Raw genomic sequence first — 14,856 nt, forward strand, 5'->3', positions numbered from 1 at the left:
CCTTTGTAATCCAATTTGACCCCAAGACCCCCATTCCTCCTGGGATCTTGGGAAGTGGAGGTATAGTCCAGGGTCAAGGGTCATGATCTCTCTTCCAGGGTGAGAAAGGCGATCGTGGGGAGCGGGTAAGTAAGGGGCAAGTTAGGCTGGGGGTGGCGTGGAACCTGATTCCCCGGGCCATCCCCTGACCTGCTGTTCTTTCCCAGGGCCCCCCTGGACCAGGTGACGGCACTACTGCTCTGGGCGAGCCTGGGCTGCCGGTGAGGGAGCTTTGAGGCTCTGCTGGGGACCCTGGGGGCCATGCTCCGAGTGTGGATAGAGGAGCTGGGGGCTCTGCTGGGGCAGTGGGGTGGGGTGCTGGGCCTCAGTTTGTGGCTCTCAGTTTTTGCTCACTTCCTCCTAGGGTCTTCCTGGAAGCCCTGGACCCCAAGGCTCAGTTGGCCCCCCTGGAGAAAAAGGAGAAAAGGTGGGAGACCTGACCTCTTGGTGTCCCAGTTCTCAGGTAGAGGGAGGCATCTGGATACAGGGAGCAGGGTCTTTTACCATCTGTTCCTCTTTCAGGGTGACTGTGAAGATGGAGCCCCGGGCCTCCCAGGACAACCTGGGATCCCGGGTGAGCGGGTGAGTGTGGGGGCCAGGGGTTCTGAGTGTGGTGGGCAAGGCCCCAGCCCTCACCCTCAGCCATCAACCCTCTACTCCATCCTTATTCCCAAACCCAAATCTCTGAACCCCTTTCAGGGCCTTCGGGGACTTCCTGGAGATGCTGGCCCCAAAGTAAGTGCCAGGACTCCCCTGGGGGGCCCAGTGGTTAAAACTCTGAGCTCCCAGTACAGTGAGTGCAGGTTTGATCCCTGATCAGGGAGCCAAGACCTCACATGGTCCATGCCCAAGAAAAGAGATCATAAAACAAGAGAAGCAATATTGTAACAAATTAAATAAAGACCAAAATAACTGAAAAAGAAAACCAAAACACGTGCCATTTGGGGAGGTCAGGTGTGAGGGGTGACACACAGGGACACCTGTAGGATTACGGGAGGCAGAGGACCGGAGGTAAGAGTTCTCTCCAGGTCAGAGGTTGCGGTTTCAGGGGTGGGTGACTGGAGTCTGAGACACCTTTTCTGGGCTTCAACAGTGAAGGCCGCTTTCCTGTCTCTCCCCTCAGGGCGACCGAGGGCTAACAGGGGCCGCCGGTGAGGCTGGAGAGAAGGTCAGTGCGCCCTGGGGGGTCTCTCAGGGCCCTGGAGGGTCTGGGGCAGACTTGGTTCTGACCCATTCTGTTCCATCAGGGTGAACGTGGATCGCCTGGCCCAGTGGGACCACAGGTGAGCCTACTGACCCCCAGTACCAGCTGATTTTGGGTCCCCACCCCTCCTGGTTCTGGCTTTTTGCCCTTGACCTCCACTGCCCCTGACCCTCCACCCCTCCTCACATGACTTCTAATCTCCGCTGCTGCAGGCTCTAACCCTCAACCTCAGGGACCTGCTTTTAGGTCTCTGACCCCGCTGAACTGACCTTGACTTCCACTGACCTGGCCTCTGTCTTCCTGCTGACCTCAATCCTGATCTCCTGGGACGCCCATCCTGAACCTCCAGCCCTTCTCTGCCATCATCCCTCCACCCTCGCCTGCCCCACCTGAGTCAGCATTTCTGCTTCTCTTCCCCAGGGGCTGCCAGGAGCTGCTGGACGACCTGGACCCGAGGGTCCTGAAGTAAGACTGTGACTGTGGGCCCAGGAGTGGGGCTTTACATGTTCGTCCCCATCCTGGGCTCACACTTTTTCTCCACGTGCAGGGGCCACCAGGATTGGCCGGCCGCCGCGGAGAGAAGGTGGGTCACGGCCTGGGAGTCAGTCCCCCCTATACCTGGGATTGTGGCAGGTGGGACCCTGGGCCTTTGAGTCCCCATGCGGGTCCCTAACCCACCCCTGTCCCTATCCTCTCTCCACAGGGGGAGCCTGGTCGGCCTGGAGACCCCGCAGTGGTGAGTGAAGGGAGGGTGGGTATCTCTGATCACAGCATAGCCCCTTGAGCACTGTAACCCACCTGGAAATCAGCACTGTGGGCTCAGAGCTCTGTGACTCTGATGCTGTAACAAACCTTCCAACTCCTGGCTGTGATCCTGTGACCCCATGACCGTCGTACAGGCTGTGAGCGCTGTGTAACCCCTGCCCTGCTCCCTGTGGTGACCCTGTAAGCTCTGGGCAGAGACTTCTGGTTTCATATAACCCCAACCCCAATCAGGGCTGTAGTACTATGATCCCTTGGCCAAACCATGTCTGTCCTGTTTTCAGGGACCTGGGGGTGCTGGAGCCAAAGGAGAGAAGGTATGTCTGGCGAGAAGTGAAGCGCAGCTGTAACAGGGTTGAGATCAAGGCCACAGGGCGCGCCTCAAGCAGGGCCCTTGGAGGCCACGACAGTTGTGGTGTGATTGCTGGGTGGTGGGGCTCATGGAGCCTGGGGCTGAGGCTGATCGTCTTTGTCACCTCCAGGGAGATATGGGGCCCCCCGGGCCCAAGGGAGCTACCGGATTCAAAGGGGAACAGGTAAGTTTGGGAAGTGTTAGGGGGTCGGGCAGGTGACTGTTGTGTCCCCTGACCTCTGATCCTTCCTTCCACAGGGTTCACCTGGCTTGGCTATTCCTGGAGACCCTGGCCCCAAGGGAGACCCTGGAGGCCGAGTGCGTAAATGTGGGGAAGGGGAGTGTGACAGAAAGAGATGAGGTGGTGCCTGGGAGCCCCAACTAAGTCCTGTCCCCCCTCCCCATGCCCTGCAGGGTCCCATCGGTCTCACTGGCAGAGCAGGACCCCCGGTGAGTGGCTGTGACCTCGGGTACCATCAAGTTTTCTGGGGCCCCCTCCCCTCAAGGACTGGCTATATGTGCAGCGTCACTTTCCTCCTCTGCAGGGTGACTCAGGACTTCCTGGGGAGAAAGGAGACCCTGGGCGGCCTGGTTCCCCAGGACCTGCCGGCCCCCGAGGACGAGACGTAAGAGGACTGGACTGGGGGAGTGCTGGGGGGTGGGAAGTAGGGTATTGCTGGCATCCCTGGGAGATGGGGATCAGGGCTGACCCTCATGTCCCACAGGGTGAAGTTGGAGAGAAGGGCGACGAGGGTCCCCCGGTGAGACTCCTTCCCACTGTGGTTTCTGATCCTTTGTCCTTGAATGGGAATCCCAGGGGGGTGGGGGCTCCACCAGGTTATCCGGTCCATCCTCCTTCCCAGTCGGTACCCGGGCCTGTTCGGCCTCCCCTCCCTGAGTTAGTTTGAGCCTAACTCACCTGTTTGATATGGTGTTCTCTCCACCACCAGGGTGACCCAGGTTTGCCTGGAAAAGCTGGCGAGCGTGGCCTTCGGGTGAGGCTTTGCAGGGAAGTAAGGGGGGTTCTGCATTAGAGGAGGTGGGAACAAAGGTGATGGGAAACTCTGACATGGTTTTCGGGGTGATGGAGAACTCGGGGCAGTATGGAGGTCATGGGGCGACCTGCAAAATCCTGGGAGGGGGAGGGTCCATCTCACACCAGGTACTCTTCTCAGGGGGCGCCTGGAGCTCGGGGGCCTGTGGGTGAGAAGGGAGACCAGGGAGATCCTGGAGAGGATGGACGAAATGTGAGTCATGACCTCTGACCCCTGAACTCTAACCTCAGCTTCAGTCTCCAACCATCCAGCCCCCAGCCTCTGACCCTGCCACCCCAACCCTGCAAGGATTGGGGCCACAAGGATCCCTGTGAGCCCCTCGGGTGTTTCCAAAGCCCCGCAGACTGCCACCCCTCCTCACTGACCCTGACCCTCTGCTTCTGCAGGGGAGCCCTGGACCGTCTGGACCCAAGGGTGACCGTGGGGAGCCAGTGAGTAGTGCTGGTGTTTCGGGCACAGAGGGGATGGAGGGTTGTGGTGATCTGTCTGGTGAGCACCTTTGTGAAGGGCCTGGAGATCAAGGTCAGGAGCCCTGGTGGTCATCCCCAGGCCTGATCTGGCTTCTGGGGCTTGGCATTAAGGTGCAGGGAATTTGGGAGCAGAGCTGAGCTTGGGGCAAACCTGAGCTACCCCATGGGGCCGCAGAGTTCCTGTTGACTACAATTATTTCCTTCCCTAGGGTCCCCCAGGAGCCCCTGGACGGCTGGTAAGAGCTGACTGGGTCTGGTCCTCTGTCATCTCCCCCACCTGCCCCTACTGGCCCCACACATCCCTTCCACTGACTCCCACTTTCCCCACTGCCCCTGGATGTCTTCACTGGTCCTCACATGCTCCTCTTCCCCTCGCTGGACTGTTCTTCTCACTGGCCATTCCCCCCACAGGTGGATGCGGGACTTGGAGCCGGAGAGAAGGTACCAGGTTCTGGGATAGATTGAGGCTGTGAGCATGGGGAAGCATTCCAGTGCCCCCATGACCAGTTCTGCCCCTGGGCACGCCTGTGGCCCCAGTGCTGTTCCCTCAACACGCTCGTCTCTGCCACAGGGAGAGCCTGGGGACCGAGGACAGGAGGGTCCACGAGGACCCAAGGGCGACCCTGGCCCCCCCGGAGCTTCTGGGGAGAGGGTGAGTGTGGCTGGTTCCATGGGGCCATGTGGGCCTGGGAAACCCTGCTCTGATTTCTTCCTCTCCCATCCTCAGGGCATCAGTGGACTTCGGGGGCCTCCAGGCCCACAGGTGAGTGATGCACTTTGTACCATCAGCCTAAGTCTCCATCTTTCCCTCACCTCCCACTGACCTCATGACCTTGTTCCCTTCAGGGGGACCCAGGTGTTCGAGGCCCAGCAGGAGAAAAGGTGAGAGGGCATGGAGGTTTTCCAACTGTGAGCCTGGGCTCTCAGATCCATCTTATCCTTCGAGGCCTCTTACCACTCACTCTGTTCTCCCCAGGGCGACCGGGGCCCGCCTGGCCTGGATGGCCGCAATGGGCTGGATGGGAAACCAGGAGCCTCTGGTCCCCCTGGGCCGCATGTGAGTTGTGGCGGTCACTGCGTGGTCGTGCCTCTTCCTTTGTCCCTTCGTATGGCTCCAGTCTCCAGAGCCTTGTGGGTCTTGATGTGCTCTGGGGCCAGCTGGGTTATCTGTGTCTTCTCCTAATACTCCTCCTGGCTGGGGTGTGTTACTGCCTGGCAGGCCTTGGGTTCACAGGAACTAGTGGCCTTGTCAGCGGGCAGTGCCCCTGACCCCATGACCACTGCGGACTCCCTGACTTGAGTCTCTCTTCAGGGTGCCATGGGCAAGGCCGGAGACCCAGGAAGAGATGTAAGTAAGGGGGGATGTTAGGATGGAGGGCAGCTCAGGGGTCCAGCATAAACTGTAGCCTGGTTGTCATAGTTACAGTATCACTGGCAGTAGGGGCATTGGTCCAGCCCTGTCCTTGGTAGGGTCCTGGTCCCCTGGCAGGCAGGTTTGAGCAGAGTTCTGCTTTCCAGTCTTCTCTGCCTTGGGGCCTATAGTAGGACCCCCAAAACCTGAAGCTTCTTCCCTTGGGAGTTTCAGCAGGGGACACCCTACCCTATTGAGTCAGCCTTGGGACCTCAATGGGACCTCACAATTCTGGGGGGTCTCCACCCTGGAGGAGGTTTTTAGTGGCGTCCTTCAAGTCCATGGGTGTGCCCCAGGGGATATCTTGGCGATCCTCTCAATCCTAGCAAAGCCTTTTTCCAGGGACTTCCGGGCCTTCGAGGAGAACAGGGGCCCCCTGGCCCTGCTGGTCCCCCCGGAGCACCGGTGAGTCCCACTTTCATGGTACCCTTTTGCCCCCTTACTGCCGTCACCCCAACCCTGACTTCTGACCAATGATCTCTTCCCACAGGGAAAGCCAGGAGAGGATGGCAAGCCTGGCCTAAATGGGAAAAACGTGAGTGTCTAGAGTAAACCCAGGGAAACCTCAAAAAAAATGCTAGCACCTGGACACAGCCCAGACATGCAACACACAAGGGGCACACACGCAGACACAGGCTGACACGCACTGACACCTGTGTACCTAACCCACACACACAGACACGTCCTGAAACACATGTCCATGCACACACAGAGGCAGCCTCACAGACACGGGCAGTTAGGTGGACATGCCAACCTGTGCCCGGATGGACCAACTCAGGCTAAAATAACCACGGCCATGGGCACAGGCGAAGAGCACAGACCCAGATGGAGAGGTGCAGACACAGGTGTGAAGCCCTCATTCAGGGACACTGAGGACCCTGACACCTGCACCCACACTCGGATATGTGCTGTGATGGGGCCCCAGGGCTGCACGTGGACCCCTGTGGAGATGTGGGACACACTGCCAAGGCTCTGACGGGTGATCCATGTGACGACATCCTGACATATGCATTTGTATCCACACTCACTCATATACATATGGCCACACAGAGCGAGGTACACACAGGACTTGCAGATAGACAGCAAGACACACAGACAATCCTTAATTCTGTTGGATCTGATGTGAGTCCTCTGCCTGCAGGGAGAACCTGGGGACCCCGGAGAAGACGGAAGGAAGGTGAGTCGCCCTCGCTTGGAGTCTGCTCTGGCTCAGACTGGGGCCGGGTCTAAAGCAGCCTTGTCTTCCTTAGGGAGAGAAAGGAGATTCGGGCGCCCCTGGGAGAGAAGTGAGTGTTGGCGTCTTCTGCAGCCTCTGACACCTGACCCTGACCCTGTGATACATGACCCCACTCCTTTTTGGGGTCTCAGGGTCCTGATGCTGGCTGCATCCTCCACAGGGTCGTGACGGCCCCAAGGGTGAGCGTGGAGCTCCTGGTAGCCCTGGGCTCCAGGGCCCCCCGGGCCTCCCGGGGCAGGTCGGCCCTCCCGGGCAGGTGAGTGTCTGGGGTAGTTCCAGCACTTGGGAGCAGCAGGGCCCATGAGGTTGCCACCCCTGGAGGCTGTGATCCCCTGTGACCTTTGTGTTCTGTCATATCTCAGGGCTTTCCTGGCGTCCCGGGGAGTTCAGGCCCCAAGGTGAGTGTGCAGATGCTGGGTGAGGGGTACAGTGTGGGAGGGGCTGCCCAGAGTGGGGGCATTTTCCCACCAGTCATTATTCTTCTCAGGGTGACCGTGGGGAGACTGGACCCAGAGGGGAGCAGGTAAGGCCCCCATCTTTTTCACTTGTCCCGGTAGCCATAGCACCCACACATGCACGCACACGCCCCACCCCAGGCTGGGTCCAGCATCTTGCCTCTTGGTGTCTCCAGGGCCTCCCAGGAGAGCGTGGCCTGAGAGGAGAGCCTGGGAGCCTGGTGGTGAGTGAAGCCTGAGACGTGGTCCTTGACTGTCCCGCACATGCCTGTAGGGCCGCCTCTGCCTCCTTCCCCTTGCTGCCACAGGTGCTGTCCTGCATGCTCGGGCCCCTGCCCTGCTGGGATTCCTGTGGGCTACATGGAGGGGAACCTGGGTGACGGGACATGCCAGGGAGGGGCTTCCAGTGGCCTCCAGTAGCCCCAGCCAAGTGCTAAAGGTCCTCTAGGCAGGAAGCCAGGGGATGAGGGTATAGAGGCTGTTTTGGGGGGCAGTGTGGGGCCTTCTCTTCTGTGGGCACCCCCTCATCCAGTTTGTGCCCCCAGAATGCAGAGCGGTTGCTGGAAAATATTGGCATCAAGGTAGGTTGATGGGGGCTGGGCATGGGGGCTGCGGGGAGCCCCATGGGACAAGTAACGCCCCCAGGGCCGGCCAGGGCATGGGTGGCTGCAGCCGTGGTCTCCCTCTTTTGACCCTGCGTGTCACCCAGACATCTGCCCTGCGGGAGATCGTGGAGACCTGGGAGGAGAGCTCTGGCGGCTTCCTGCCCACGCCTGAACGGCGTCGTGGCCCCAAGGGGGACCCGGGCGAGCGGGGCCCCCCAGGCAAGGAGGTGTGTGCTGGGTACTCAGGTGGGGAGGGGTTGTTCTGTGGAGGGTGTGGGTGACCACCAGCATGTACTCTTCTGCTCCTCCAGGGCCCCATCGGCTTTTCTGGAGAACGTGGACCAAAGGGAGATCGCGGAGACCCTGGCCCTCAGGGGCCACCTGGCCTGGCCCTGGGGGAGAGGGGCCTTCCTGGACCTCCTGGCCTTGCCGGGGAGCCTGGGAAGCCTGGTATCCCTGGGCTCCCCGGCCCGGCTGGGAGTGTGGGGGAGGCCGGAAGACCTGGAGAGAGGGTGAGCATGGGGCCTGGCAGGAGTGGCTGGGGAAATGGGGTCAGGAGGAGCTGGACTCCCCATGGGCATACCCCCCGTCTTGGTATCTGCTTTTCAGGGAGAACGGGGAGAGAAAGGAGAACGTGGAGAACAGGTGAGCTGGGCAGGGAGGGCTTCACCGGGCGGGACTGCCTGCAGGCTGTGCTGGGATGGCCTCCCATTTCCTTCTTTTCTGCAGGGCAGAGATGGCCTTCCTGGCCTCCCTGGACCCCCTGGACCCCCAGGCCCCAAGGTGATCACCCCAGCTCTGCCCAAGCCTGTGACTGCTGTCACCAAGAGGCCACCAGTGGCTTGGGCCCCAGAAGCTCCATATGGTGACTCAGAAGCCACAACTCTTTGGGACACCCCCTCCCTGCCACTGTGCCAGCACAGCTCTGCCCTGTGACCCTGTGCTTGTAGGTGGCTGTGGACGAGCCAGGTTCTGGGCTCTCTAGAGAACAAGGACCCCCTGGATTCAAGGGCGCTAAGGTTCGTGTGCGGGCTCAACCTGGGGGCCACCCCGCCGTGGCACCAGGGCCTGGCTTGACATGTCACTCCCACAGGGGGATCCAGGCAGTGATGGCGACCGAGGCCCCAAAGGAGACAGGGTGAGACCACCCGTCATCCCACCACGCCGTTCCCCTCCTCCGCAGGGGGCCTTCTAGGGTGGTGTGTCCGTGGGCACGTGGCAGTGATGCTCAGGGGGTGACACTCCGCTTGCAGGGTGAACCGGGCAGCAAGGGCGACCGGGGAGAGCCTGGACAGAGGGGTCAGAATGGCATCCCGGTGAGTCCTTGCCCCACAGCACCACGTGTGTGCAAGCACATGTCTCTCACTCGTGTTGTCTGGGCTGGAGTCTGCTCTGCCCGGGACTGTCCCAGGGGAAGCTGGGATGGGGGACGAGACAGCGTGGCCATAAACACGTTCTCCCTAGGGTCTGCCAGGAGAGCGTGGCGTGGCTGGGCCGGAGGGGAAGCCGGTGAGTGGCAGCAGGAACGGCCTGGGCCAAGTCCTGGGGCACAGTCACCCTTTTGCACTGCACTGGCCCCTGCGTGCAGGGCCACCCGTGTCCAGCAGCGGTGTGTGGTGCCTGGTTGCCCAGGTCCATCCAAGCGCACATGTCTGATGGCTGTGTGTGCGCACAGGCCCGTGTGTACTGTCCATGAGGGGCAGTTCGTGGGTACGGGGTGACTTGTACCTGGGAGGAGTGGGGGTCCAGAGGTGGGGCCTCCAGGCAAAGGTCTCCAGAGGGCAGGAACAGGCCCACGGGAGGCCAGATTGAGGCTCAGCAGCCCCCTTCCCTATACAGGGTCTGCAAGGTCCACGGGGGACCCCTGGCCCAGCGGTGAGTACCCCAGAATCCTGCTCCCTTCCTAATGGGCACCCCCTAGAATGGGCAGTCCTGCCTCAGTTTCCCTGGTAGGGTGGGACCGGCTCCCCCCACCCCATCTGGTTCTGTCTGTCTCCCACAGGGCGGCCACGGAGACCCTGGAGCACCCGGGGCCCCGGTGAGTGATGGGGAAGCACCGCCTGGTGGGCACGGGACAGGCATCAACCCCCACATCGGGTGAATAACTTGTTTGTGTTAGTCCATAAGTCCAGGCGCAACTCCTGCCCTTGATATTTTTTTCTAGGGTCTTGCTGGCCCTGCGGGACCCCAGGGACCTTCTGGCCTGAAGGTGAGTATAGGCATGTGTGGGTGTGTGGCTGGAAAGAGGCAGGGGCTCAGAGCAGCCTGTCTGCACCAGGAGAATGTCTGCCAGCCTCCGGAGACATCACTGCCCCGCTGAGCACCAAGGTGCCCCGTGCACGTGGGCTCTGCTTGTGGACCGGGGCCTAGGGGCCTCTGGTCCATCTGTCGGCTCATTCAGTGCCTGTGTTTTTGGCAGGGGGAGCCCGGAGAGACAGGACCACCAGGACGGGTGAGTGGCCCAGCCCATGGGGAAGTCACAGGGAGCTGGGGGGGGTCGGCACTGCCCTCAACTCCTGCTTCCTCCAGGGCCTGCCTGGACCTACTGGAGCCGTGGGACTTCCCGGGCCCCCTGGTCCTTCAGGCCTGGTGGTGAGTGAGGCCCCTGCGGGGACACGAATTCCCTGCCCCCCTAGGTCTCCTGCTCCCCATGTCCCTCTCACATCCGACTTGTTCCCCGCAGGGTCCTCAAGGGGCACCGGGTTTGCCTGGACAAGTGGTGAGTCTTGGGGGTCAGGGCCGGGCTCCGGGGCTCGGGAGTCAGCGGGCAGGCCCCTGACAGAGCTCTCCCCTCTCAGGGGGAGACGGGGAAACCGGGAGCGCCGGGTCGTGATGGTGCCACTGGGAAAGACGGAGACAGAGGAGCCCCCGGCGTGCCGGTGTGTGTTCAGAGGAGCTCGCTGCGGGCCTGCGATGGAGGCTGTGCAACCACGTGCCCGCAGGGAGAGAAGGGCTGGGCGGCAGGGGTAGCGGAGGGAGAGGCACTGACTTCTGCCTGCCGTTCTGCCATAGGGGTCACCAGGTCTGCCAGGCCCTGTCGGACCTAAAGGAGAGCCAGGACCCATGGGGACCCCTGGACAGGTGATCTTTGCTCCTGACCCCCAGCTTCCACATCAGCTCCTCTGCCCGGCCCCCAAGCCTAGTCTGCCCCTCCCATCTGGACTGTGGGGTAGGGGTGGGGAGGTGGCAGGAAGCGGGGTGACTCACCAGGCGTTCCCTGCAGGCTGTGGTCGGGCCCCCTGGAGCAAAGGGAGAGAAGGTGAGTGTGGGGAAGGCCCTGAGGTGGGGGGCAGGGGTGAGGGCTGAGCAATCCCACTGACCCTTCTCTCTCATCAGGGCGCCCCTGGAGGCCTTGCTGGAGACCTGGTGGGAGAGCCGGTGAGTGTGGAACCCCCAGCGCATCGGTCACCCACCCCGTCACCCTCATGTTCCATAAAACGCCCCACCCGGCCCAGGCCTCCTGCTCCCTCTTTGAGTCACTGCTGTCTGGGACCCTGACACCCATGTGTCCTGACCCCTGTATCCACAGGGAGCCAAAGGTGACCGAGGACTGCCAGGGCTGCGGGGCGAGAAGGTGAGATGGGGCTGGCCCCAGGGTCTAGCGTTGGGCAGGGAGGGGTAAGGCTGGGTGGCCACACACCCTCACCCTCACCCCACTTTCTATGCAGGGTGAAGCCGGCCGTGCGGGGGAGCCTGGAGACCCCGGTGAAGATGTGAGTCTAGGGTCCGGGCGAGTCGGAGTCCAGGTTGAGGAGTGTAGTCGTGGATGTGAGGGTGCCCTGGGCCTGGGCACCTCTGAACCTGAGCCTGGCTGAACGTTCCAGCACTCAGGGTCCTGCTCCCGGAGCACACGGGGGTCGAATCTCCTGGCTTCCATGTGCTCATCCTAGGTCTTCTGGTCCTCACCTGTGAGCACGCGTGCTCCTGTCTCATCTCCTGGTCTCAGGGCCTGTGGGAGTTCTGTGGGCCTCTCCTTGGTCATGTATTGGTGCTGCCCCTTCCCCTGCCCTGTCTCTGCGCCCGTATCTGAGCTCATGTCTGTGGTCATGTCGTGGTCATTGCTAAGCTCCCTGGACTGGGACACATCTGAGATCCTGCCTCTGCCCGCATTCCCACATACCTGTGCTCACATCCTCGGTCCCAAGTGCCCGTGGTCACCTCCGAGCTCCCCTGGGCATGTTTTGGGACCATACCTGAGCTCTGGGTTCTTGTTCCGGTTCTCAAGTGCTCTTTACTTTGTCTTCTCTTAGGGTCAGAAGGGGGCTCCGGGACTCAAAGGTCACAAGGTATATGTGCCCTAAGGCATTCCCGATGTGGGGGGTCATGATCCCGATACGCCCTGAGCCTGATCTGACTCCTCTTTCCCTTGAAGGGTGACCCAGGAGTTGGGGTCCAGGGGCCCCCTGGGCCAGCTGGTCCTCCAGGTATAAAGGTAAAACGATGCCCCGTGGCTGGTGGTGGGGGCAGAAGGTGGGGCGGGGGGCCTGGAGGTGGGAGGAAGGGGGTCTTCAGGGGCTAGTCCTGGGAAGGGGTCCTGCTGGGGCCATTCCCCTCTTTGCTAACCTCTGTTCCAGGGAGACTCAGGCCCCCCTGGACCCCCTGGACCTCCTGGCATTGTGGGGTTCCCTGGTCAGACGGGCCCTCGAGGAGAGCTGGGTCAGCCGGGCCCCAGTGGAGAGCGGGTAAGGGTGCTGAGGGCTGCGTGTGGGGGCTTGGTGGCCCCAGGACCTCTGGATCTGGTTGTGGGTGAGGAGGAGGAGGGGGCCCAGCCCTGCCCAGGGGGCTCCTGGTCTTGGGGGAACAGCATGGGAGGAAGGTTCCCCATTCTCCCTTCACCTCTCTCACCTCATTTTTACCGTAGGGTCTGGCAGGCGCCCCAGGGAGAGAGGGAGCCCCAGGTCCCTTGGGGCCGCCTGGACCACCCGGGTCAGCGGTGAGTAGAACGCCCCAATGCCCCATGTCTCTGAGTGCTGTGTGTTGGAGACTTAGCTGGGGGCTGAGCCACAGACTGACTTCATCTCGCTGCCCACAGGGAGCACCTGGGGCCCCTGGACTCAAAGGAGATAAGGTAGATGTGACAATGCTGTTGGCCCTCCCCTGCACCACCACCTCCAGCCTCTACTGATCCCCCTCATCCCCTCTGACTCCCACCCACCTCCCGTGACCCTCTGCCCTCCACCAGTTCCCCAGACTGACCCCTGGTGTCCCATTGATCTCCAGGGGGACGCTGGAGCGGGGCTGCCTGGGGCCCGAGGCGAGCGTGGGGAGCCCGGTGTCCGGGTGCGTATGTCCTGCCTGCGGCCGTGGCTCTTGCAGGGAGCCACACCGGGCCTCCCTTCCTCGCGGCTCTCGCCCGCTCTCCAGCTTACTGAGTCACTAATGTCATCCAGGGTGAAGATGGCCGCCCGGGCCTGGAGGGACCCCGAGGACTCGCGGTGGGTCCCCTGGGGGAGGGGAGCAGTGTGACTCAGCCCCTTGCCTGGGCCCTCTGTGCCCTTGGGGTGTCTCCACAGCCTCTGCTGTCCTCTGCTTCTCCACGTCCCTCTCTGGCCCCTTGTCTCTCCCGTTCCCTGGGGCCTTCCAGTCCTCCCCTGCGCCCTGAGCCATCTGCCCACTGGTCCCCCCAGATTCCCTTAGCTCATTATCATCCTTTCTCATGCAGGGCCCCCCCGGCAGCCGAGGGGAACGTGGGGAGAAGGTAAGGATGTGGGCAGAGGCCCCTGGCGTGAGTGTGGGTGGGGACGGGTCTTATAACTCAGGATCTGGGGCGTCAATACTGGAGTGAGACCCACATTCTTCTGCCCGACAGGGTGACATTGGTGCCTCAGGGCTGAAGGGTGACAAGGTGAGTGTGGGCACGGGGGAGGGCGGGGGACTCGGGGTGCTCCTGACTCCTCTGACTTCCCCTTGTCCACTCAGGGCGACTCAGCTGTGATTTTGGGGCCTCCGGGGCCACGGGGTGCCAAGGGGGACTCGGTGAGTGGGTCTGGTCCGTGGTGGGGGGGTGCTCCTATGCAGGCTGGACCAGGGGATCTGAGATCTCAAACCCCCAGAGGGTAAGGGACTTGTAGCCCCTGACCCTAATTTCTCACCCTGACCCAGGGTGAACGAGGGCCTCGGGGCATAGATGGTGACAAAGGACCTCGCGGAGACAGCGGGGAACCTGGAGAGAAGGTATGGGGACGAGGTTGGGCTGTTCTATACAGGGTGAGGAAGGGGGTCCTGCAAGCTGGGGGGCCCCGGGGAGGATCTGTGAGGACAGAAGCAGAGGATGGAAGGGGATTTCTGCGGGTTGTCAGCTGTAGCAACTATGGGGTGGCTGAGAGGATGGGGGCTCTGTGGGAGGGGCTCTAGGGCCCGGATGTGAGGTTGGAGGGCAGTCTGTGGACCGTGGCCCCTGTAGGAGGCCTGTGGGAACAGGAGGGGGGCTCCTTGGGTGTTAGGGGTACTCCAGGTAGGGCTGGGGGCCCAGTGGTAAGAGGAGCAGCAGGAATCGGGGGTCCCAGGGTGAGAAATGCGCCACCCCACGGCCAGGGTCTCTGCCCACCCATGAGCGTGGGCTGCAGGGACGGGGCCTCGGGGGCCCAGAGCGGGCAGCACTGGCAGGTTCCGGGCTTGCTGGGAGCCTGCAGCCTGCCCTGGTCTTGACTGTGGCCCTCTCCTGTCCCGCCTGCAGGGCACCAAGGGAGAGCCTGGTGACAAGGGCTCAGCCGGGCTGCTGGGAGCACGTGGACTCACGGGACCCAAGGCAAGTCCCAACCCAGGCACAGGCCCGGGGCCGTGGGTCACGCCCGCCTGTCCTGGGTGTCCCCTGAGCACTGGAGGGTTCCTGCCTCCCTTGCTGTTGGCCCCATGTGTGCTCACACGGGCGCGGTGACAGACCGGGCCCTGGCTGCAGTCGCCGCGGGTGGCAGATAGGCCAGCGCGGGGGACAGTGGCACTGAAGGGCTGCCCTCCCCCACCTGCGTTCCCCACAGGGCGAGCCTGGTGCCGCAGGGATCCCTGGCGAGCCGGTAAGGTGCCCCTGCCACCCCACCAGGGACCCCATCCCCATGTGGGGACCCTTGACCTTATAGTGAACCAGCACCCTAACGTGGTCTGGGGACCCCACCTTCCCAGTCACCCCTGTGGTGGGTCCACTCACGTCCCCATGAAAACCCTGCACTTCCAGTGGCTCTGGCCCCCATGACGATTTCACCCTGAAGTGTTCCCTGTCCATGATATCTAGGGTGATTCCCTTTGATCCCTCACTGGCCTCACTAACAC

The 14,856-nt window shown here is 62.2% G+C and overlaps 1 protein-coding gene across 1 annotated transcript in view; it reads left to right on the forward strand.

Moving 5' to 3' along the window:
* COL7A1 (collagen type VII alpha 1 chain) overlaps window positions 1-14,856 on the forward strand; it is a 30,156-nt gene that overhangs the window by 11,091 nt on the left and 4,209 nt on the right. The window contains exons 37-104 of the mRNA XM_020916119.2: window positions 99-125; window positions 207-260; window positions 404-466; window positions 562-621; window positions 739-774; window positions 1,163-1,207; window positions 1,287-1,322; window positions 1,664-1,708; window positions 1,791-1,826; window positions 1,947-1,979; window positions 2,290-2,322; window positions 2,488-2,541; window positions 2,616-2,675; window positions 2,772-2,807; window positions 2,903-2,983; window positions 3,083-3,118; window positions 3,308-3,352; window positions 3,533-3,604; window positions 3,799-3,843; window positions 4,092-4,118; window positions 4,294-4,323; window positions 4,454-4,534; window positions 4,610-4,645; window positions 4,729-4,764; window positions 4,859-4,939; window positions 5,195-5,230; window positions 5,636-5,698; window positions 5,784-5,828; window positions 6,435-6,470; window positions 6,544-6,579; window positions 6,691-6,786; window positions 6,893-6,928; window positions 7,018-7,053; window positions 7,162-7,209; window positions 7,531-7,566; window positions 7,695-7,817; window positions 7,902-8,102; window positions 8,200-8,235; window positions 8,320-8,373; window positions 8,541-8,609; window positions 8,684-8,728; window positions 8,844-8,906; window positions 9,055-9,099; window positions 9,430-9,465; window positions 9,593-9,628; window positions 9,755-9,799; window positions 10,010-10,042; window positions 10,120-10,182; window positions 10,274-10,309; window positions 10,389-10,469; window positions 10,603-10,671; window positions 10,814-10,849; window positions 10,927-10,968; window positions 11,120-11,164; window positions 11,259-11,303; window positions 11,841-11,876; window positions 11,963-12,022; window positions 12,165-12,272; window positions 12,452-12,523; window positions 12,623-12,658; window positions 12,811-12,870; window positions 12,981-13,025; window positions 13,253-13,288; window positions 13,400-13,435; window positions 13,510-13,566; window positions 13,693-13,764; window positions 14,267-14,338; window positions 14,568-14,603. Of these exons, the coding sequence (XP_020771778.2) occupies window positions 99-125; window positions 207-260; window positions 404-466; window positions 562-621; window positions 739-774; window positions 1,163-1,207; window positions 1,287-1,322; window positions 1,664-1,708; window positions 1,791-1,826; window positions 1,947-1,979; window positions 2,290-2,322; window positions 2,488-2,541; window positions 2,616-2,675; window positions 2,772-2,807; window positions 2,903-2,983; window positions 3,083-3,118; window positions 3,308-3,352; window positions 3,533-3,604; window positions 3,799-3,843; window positions 4,092-4,118; window positions 4,294-4,323; window positions 4,454-4,534; window positions 4,610-4,645; window positions 4,729-4,764; window positions 4,859-4,939; window positions 5,195-5,230; window positions 5,636-5,698; window positions 5,784-5,828; window positions 6,435-6,470; window positions 6,544-6,579; window positions 6,691-6,786; window positions 6,893-6,928; window positions 7,018-7,053; window positions 7,162-7,209; window positions 7,531-7,566; window positions 7,695-7,817; window positions 7,902-8,102; window positions 8,200-8,235; window positions 8,320-8,373; window positions 8,541-8,609; window positions 8,684-8,728; window positions 8,844-8,906; window positions 9,055-9,099; window positions 9,430-9,465; window positions 9,593-9,628; window positions 9,755-9,799; window positions 10,010-10,042; window positions 10,120-10,182; window positions 10,274-10,309; window positions 10,389-10,469; window positions 10,603-10,671; window positions 10,814-10,849; window positions 10,927-10,968; window positions 11,120-11,164; window positions 11,259-11,303; window positions 11,841-11,876; window positions 11,963-12,022; window positions 12,165-12,272; window positions 12,452-12,523; window positions 12,623-12,658; window positions 12,811-12,870; window positions 12,981-13,025; window positions 13,253-13,288; window positions 13,400-13,435; window positions 13,510-13,566; window positions 13,693-13,764; window positions 14,267-14,338; window positions 14,568-14,603 (3,585 nt within the window). The remainder of the gene's footprint in view (window positions 1-98; window positions 126-206; window positions 261-403; window positions 467-561; window positions 622-738; window positions 775-1,162; window positions 1,208-1,286; window positions 1,323-1,663; window positions 1,709-1,790; window positions 1,827-1,946; window positions 1,980-2,289; window positions 2,323-2,487; window positions 2,542-2,615; window positions 2,676-2,771; window positions 2,808-2,902; window positions 2,984-3,082; window positions 3,119-3,307; window positions 3,353-3,532; window positions 3,605-3,798; window positions 3,844-4,091; window positions 4,119-4,293; window positions 4,324-4,453; window positions 4,535-4,609; window positions 4,646-4,728; window positions 4,765-4,858; window positions 4,940-5,194; window positions 5,231-5,635; window positions 5,699-5,783; window positions 5,829-6,434; window positions 6,471-6,543; window positions 6,580-6,690; window positions 6,787-6,892; window positions 6,929-7,017; window positions 7,054-7,161; window positions 7,210-7,530; window positions 7,567-7,694; window positions 7,818-7,901; window positions 8,103-8,199; window positions 8,236-8,319; window positions 8,374-8,540; window positions 8,610-8,683; window positions 8,729-8,843; window positions 8,907-9,054; window positions 9,100-9,429; window positions 9,466-9,592; window positions 9,629-9,754; window positions 9,800-10,009; window positions 10,043-10,119; window positions 10,183-10,273; window positions 10,310-10,388; window positions 10,470-10,602; window positions 10,672-10,813; window positions 10,850-10,926; window positions 10,969-11,119; window positions 11,165-11,258; window positions 11,304-11,840; window positions 11,877-11,962; window positions 12,023-12,164; window positions 12,273-12,451; window positions 12,524-12,622; window positions 12,659-12,810; window positions 12,871-12,980; window positions 13,026-13,252; window positions 13,289-13,399; window positions 13,436-13,509; window positions 13,567-13,692; window positions 13,765-14,266; window positions 14,339-14,567; window positions 14,604-14,856) is intronic.

The sequence above is a fragment of the Odocoileus virginianus genome, chromosome 26 (genome assembly GCF_023699985.2).
Source record: "Odocoileus virginianus isolate 20LAN1187 ecotype Illinois chromosome 26, Ovbor_1.2, whole genome shotgun sequence".
In the NCBI taxonomy this organism is placed as follows: Eukaryota; Metazoa; Chordata; class Mammalia; order Artiodactyla; family Cervidae; genus Odocoileus; species Odocoileus virginianus.